At 58.0% G+C, this 6,000-nt stretch overlaps 1 protein-coding gene across 1 annotated transcript in view; it reads right to left on the bottom strand.

Moving 5' to 3' along the window:
• RASA3 (RAS p21 protein activator 3) overlaps positions 1-3,867 on the bottom strand; it is a 120,764-nt gene extending 116,897 nt beyond the window's left edge. Inside the window, exon 1 of the mRNA XM_030314534.1 lies at positions 3,707-3,867. Within this exon, the coding sequence (XP_030170394.1) occupies positions 3,707-3,761 (55 nt within the window). The 5' untranslated portion in view covers positions 3,762-3,867. The remainder of the gene's footprint in view (positions 1-3,706) is intronic.
• Positions 3,868-6,000: the final 2,133 nt, after the last annotated feature.

Below are 6,000 nucleotides of genomic sequence, written 5' to 3' on the forward strand. Positions count from 1 at the left end.
GCACCTCATCTGACCCTTACAGGCCTCTGTGATGGGCACACTACTGCTTCCCCTGTAGGAAATCCACATTTAACAGAGCAGACCCAGAACCCTAAGCTTCCAGCCCCTGTGGTCTGGGCCTTCTTCACCACACCACACCCCTCCTAACCAGCCATTCAGCCAAGGGAGGTGCAGGCCAGAACCCTCAGCCACCACTTCCTGTTCCCCTCTCATTTGGTCCCTGCCTGACGGACCTCCTGCTTCTGGTCCCTGGGATTATGTTTGGCGACCAGTTGTGGGGAGAGCACGAGGTTTGTGGGGCCCCCCCGGGTCCCCAGCACCAACAGCCTGCAGGGCCACGGTTTGCGGGAGGAGCAGTCAGTTCTGATGTGCTTGCGCTGGACACAGACCACCATCAACTTCTTGGTGGACAAGTTATAATCTTCCAGAGAAGGAACACAAGAGCACGCCCTGGGCCCGGCGCAGCCCAAGAGGACCGAAGGAGAAGGAAGGGAGAGCTGGGGAACGGAGGAGAGCCCGCGGCAGGGAGCTAGCGTGAGACACAAATGCCAACACACCAAGTGGATCCAAACTGTGCCATCAAACCTGATGATGAAAACCAGTGACAGAGCATGAGGGCTCTTCTCACCCCGGAATGCAGGCTGGGATTTTTTTTTTTTTTTTCAGCTTGCCAGAAAAACCTTTGTATATCCCTCTTAACTGAACACATTTATCAAGGTGATACTTTTAAAAACCAGTAGTAGCCACCATGGAAAAGGCAAAAATCACTGGGTATTGACCGTAACACAGCACCTAAAGGAGCACCGTGTCCAAAATAACACTGCCCTGAAGAGCTCTCGTGGGTCCCTCGCACAAGCTCCGACAATCTCTGAGCAGCCTCCCTTCCAGCACGAAGGCCCTGACTCATGGAAAGTCAGAAGAGCGCACTTCCTCAAAGTTACCATCTCGTAGGAAGTGCACTTGGCCTTACCCGACACGAGCCACTGGTGTAAAAACAGTCACGACTATTACCAAAGGTGGACAAGGTCTAAGGTTTGCAAGTGTGCAGAAGAACTACCCAGAACGACTGTGACATTTAAGTGGGGAGGAGACAAGAACTCATAACAGTCACAACACAAATGCCTCACTCTGATCCGCCATTTGCAGAAGGTGGACAAGCAGGAGGAGGAGGAAAACGAGGAAGAGACTCTGCCCAGTGTCCCCAGCTTCTCAGTGAGACCAAGTCCCATCACGCAATGCGAAACTACTTGAGACAAGAGGGCCAAGGCCCAGGCACCTAAAAATCTCTTCATCCTCCCAAACATGTCCTGCCTTTTTTCTCAGCAACAGGAGCAGTGATACTGCTTGTTGGTGTCAGCTTAGGAGAAATTTTCTTTCTGTCCTTTTCTGGGAGCGAGGAGGTGGGCATCAACGTGGGCCAGAACAATACCGTCTTGTAAGCCCCCACCGGATGCAGCCGGCAGCTATTGCCTGCATTTTGCAAATGGAAAAATGAGTCTATGGAAGGGGAGGGTGCTTGCTCCGGGTCACCCAGCAGGCCAAGAGCACACAGGCATGCAGCCAGCCAGCCTGGAGACGAGGCTCCGAGATGAATGGACGGCCTGGCCAGCGTGTCCCCGAACAAGGAGGGGCGAGCGTGCATGTGACCGTGTGTATGATTCATGCACGTCTGCCCCTCCTCCAGATCAACTGTGGTGTTCCTCGTCATCTCGCGCCTTCAAGACCAGGACATTCAGGCAAGTCAGAGCCGAGACTGACCAGAGCAGACCAACAAAGGAAAGAAATCAAGAGCTCAGCACACCCCCATCCAAGCTCAGGATCACCCTCACCACATTCTATTAACAGGTGTCCCTCAAGTTCAAGCCAGCACACCCACAGTTCACCTTCAGGGTCTCCAGCCCAGGCCCGAACTCAGAAGCACAGCCTAGGCCATTTCTGTGCTCAGACACAGGAGGCTGCCCTGCCTGTGCTAGGTGGAGGCCCCTGCTCCCTGAATGCCCCCCCCCACTACAAAGGTGAGACACAGATGTCTCCCCCTTGCAGCCCAGCCCCGCCCCCAAACATGGGGAGGGAGGGCCCCAAAGGGTCCCACGTGGGGGTAGACACGGCAGATGGGCCGGGTCGCGGCACTAACCTCAGCTGAGCTGGGTGTGTTTCTCTTGCTTGTTTAAAGTGGAACAGAAAGGACAGAAAGCCTCGCCAAGCAGCATCTTCAAAGCCCTTTCCTTCCACCCCAGGCCCCTCCTTGTCCGGTCCAGAGCCCACTCACGAACGTGCACCGGCAGGCTAGTGGAGATGCTCTCCTGGATCTTCAGGTGTCTCTCCTCACTCCCCTGCCTCACATACTGTGCCATTCTGGAGAGAAATCAACCTCTCCGTTCAACACACCAGTGTTCCAGAACGCTCCCAGGATGAGTCTGAGACTGGCTGTGCCAGGCCTGAACCATAAAGTCCTCAGACCCACTCCTGCCTGCTGTGCCCGGAAGCCTGGCACACTCCTCCACAGACAGACCCCCACCCAGGTCCCCTCCTGCTCCCCTTGATTAAGGAAGCACCTCAAACCCTCACACAGCTCAGTGGACCCAGGAACTGATGAGGGTTCTTGGCCGAAGGACCCTGGTACAGGCACCCTCCCTGCCCCCACGTCAGCGGGAGGGTAATGCTGAATCTCTCAGTGCGAAAGTGACAGCAGATCCCAACCAAGCAAACAGGGAAATGGTTGCAGGCAGCGTAAGTCCGCTTCTCAGCCAAATATCAACAGTGTCTCAGTGACGATCCATAAACCAAAATAAAGCAGACAGGAAACAACACGCTGATTTGGGGGAGCTGGAATTCCTCAGGCAGCATCGAATGTCATCAACAACTGACACTCAGTCACTGGGCGCCTGGCTGGGTTCCCAGCGGCCCCTTTTCACATGGGAATAGAAGGGGCTGTGGAGGCAAGAGGACCTGAGGACAGGCGACACTCTGGGTCCTCGGGAACCCTTTTCAACATAAGCTGCCCTCCCAGCCGCACATTTATGGCACCAACGTCTAACGGTCACTCGGAGGCAAGGATCTTGTTTTGGGGGGGAGGGGAAGGGGACGTGCACATCACCCTCCCGAGATAAAATGAATCCTCCAGATAAACCCAGGAAGTCCAGATATAGCCCTCCAGCCCACTCCAGAATCCGCCTGTCATTTCCCTCCCCCAGCTCATGGACCCAGTGACAAGGGCAGAATCCTCCCCGGTGACACAGCCTGAATGGCAGGCGCTGGTGGCCAAAAGCTTCCCCCCCCCGCCCCGCCCCGGCCAGTTCTCAATGGAAGGGGGGGTGCTGGGGTGGCTCCCCGTCTCCCAGCCCGACGGAGCCCAGGACCGAGGGCACGCCACACACATCCGCCTACACGGACGCGCACGCCCGCACCAGTCCGCAGCCCCAGCCGGCCCCAACGGCCCTGAGGGAACGCGGGGAAGGAAGTTTCTGGGTGCAGCAGCGGAGGGCAGATGCGGAACCTGAGGTCGGCGGGTCGGCCCCCGGCCATGCACGCACCCAGGGCCCCCACTCGCGCACGCTCCAGGCGGGGACGGGCCCCGTGTCCTGCACCGCACCGCCCCCCACCCCGAACCCGCGCCTCCAGGGAGCCGCTTCCCCCGGAGCCGCCGCAGCCCGGCCCGTCCTCGGGGGGAGGGGACGCGCGGCGCTCCGCCGCCCCCGGCGCTCACCGATCTTGATCTTCACGCTCTGGAAGACCCGGAGCCCTTCCTCCTCCACCGCCATGCTGGGTCGCCCGCCCGGGAGCTCGCGGGGCCTCGCCGGAATTCGCGCGCCGAGCCCCGCGGAGCAGCCGGAGCCCGAGCGGCGGCGCAGTCCCCGCGCTCTGCGCCAGACCCCGCGCGCGCCGGGTCCGCGGCGCCACCGCCGCCCGGCTCCGCCCACCGGCCTGCCCAGCTCCCCATTGGCCGCGGTCGCAGAGGGGCGGGGCGTGAAGGTTCCGCCCACAGCGCAACTCCAACTGCCCACTGGCTGAGGTCTAGGAGGCGGGAGCGAGACGGCTCCGCCCGCAAAACAGCCCCACCTCCACATTGGCCAAGGCTCGGAGAGGGGCGGGGTCGGTCTCTGGGAGGGATAGGAAGGGACCCCGCGGCGGTGGGGGGAAGGGGGGCGCGGAATGGAGGGGGAACGGGGCGGGGCGAGGAGAGGAAGGGGGGGAGCTGGGAGTGGGATGAGAAACCGGCGGGGGCGTGGGGTAAAGGGCTGGGCGTGGGGCGAGGGGCGCAGGGTGAGAGGATGCCGGGCTGGGGGTGGGCACAGGACTGGGAGGGAGCCAGGCAGAGCATGGGGTTGGACCCTGCAGGGGCACGGGGGGGGGGGGGGGGAGGGGGGCGGGAAGAAGGGAGACCCTGAGGCTTGGGAGGGGATCATCCAGATTAATGCGCTCAAAAATCTTGAATCCTAGATGTCCCTAAATCTACTGGACCTGAAGACGTGTCCCATTTCTGCGTGTTAGACAGCGGTGCTCTCTCTGTGGTTGAAGATGATTTCAGAGACCTCTGAGAGAGTAGTACACCCCGTGATCAGCCTGCAGCTCCACTCCTCCACCATGTCACTATCACCCAGCTGGAGAAGCGCCAGGCCTGACGAAGAAGGTCCTATCTGCCAGGGAGCCTCACGACCTAGCAAACATGTGCCTAGGGACTGAGAAAATCCACAGAACCGGATCCAGAGAATATTGGATTCTGGCAGGCAGGACAAGAACGTAGATCAGGTTAGAGTTTATTGATATGGGATCCTTCCATCATGATACAGGATTTGGCACCTTAGCAAGTACCCCATGCCACTAGCGTGGCCTTTGGAAGCTTATACAAAGTGGTGCCCCACACTAAGTGGAAATGCCAAACACCATGGCAGACAGCGGAGAAAAGCATCAAAATGCTCAGACAAGTGGCACAGGAGAGTAAACACATTCCCTAAGACCCGGAAACCTAGTTGTGGGCTAGGTTTCCTGGAAAGCCCAGAGGACACTCCATTTACAGAAAGGAGTGTGCAGATGAGACCCTGAGCTGTAGCTGGCATTCTAGGACTGGTCGGGGAGTCCAGATGCTGCTACAGAGAACACTGGGCTCCCTGACAGCAGTGACCATGATCACACAGTGACAGAGGGCGAGCAGTGATGTCTACCCACTAGAAGCAAGCCAGTTGCTATATTATACTGAGCAGCAGGACTGGAGTGGTGGCTGTGCACTCTGAACTGCAAAGAGCTACAAGGTGGTCAGCTAGATGTGGTGTCAGGAGGGCACTTAGCCAGCCAGCGGGGTACTGCTCCGTTCTTGCAACCAAAGGAAATCAAAGATAGGTATGAGGAGGCTGAAGGAATTTGCCCCAATAAAACCTGTGAACCAGTTCTCATCTCCAGAACCCCCTGACTGGAGGAGAGGACTTGGCCACACATATGCATAAGGGTTCCCTTAGGACTTCCCCCAATGGCAGCTGTGGCCATTTATCCAGACATTTCAAGGGCAATTGGGCTTTGAGTCTGAATCGACATGATACCCAGTGACCCAAGATGTCATCATGCCCCTGTTAGAATAGGACTTGTGAGGTCCAGGAAGTAAATAGAGGCCTGGCCCAGGGAAGGCTCACAGTAGGCCCACTGGATCCAGGGACCCACCTAGTGACCATTTATTTTCTCTGGCACTGAAGGTAAAATTGGCATAGACATATGTTACAGTTGTCAGAAAACCCATATTGGTTCCTTGGTGTTGGGGTGGGGCTAAGAGTCACCCCAGCAGGGAGGGCCAAGTGGGGTGCCAGGATGGAAAATAAAAACCATAACACATCCTAGGGAAGATTGGGACAAAGACTCCCCTTAAAGACCGGAAAGGTCATGTAACTCACCAGTCCCACCTATGACTCCAGACAGATTCAGGAGGGTGACAGTGGACCACACAAGCTCAACCATGCAGTAGTCCCAATTGCAGCCACTGTACCAAAGGTGGTGCCACTGCCAGGCCACGTC

The sequence above is a fragment of the Lynx canadensis genome, chromosome A1 (assembly GCF_007474595.2).
Source record: "Lynx canadensis isolate LIC74 chromosome A1, mLynCan4.pri.v2, whole genome shotgun sequence".
Taxonomy (NCBI): Eukaryota; Metazoa; Chordata; class Mammalia; order Carnivora; family Felidae; genus Lynx; species Lynx canadensis.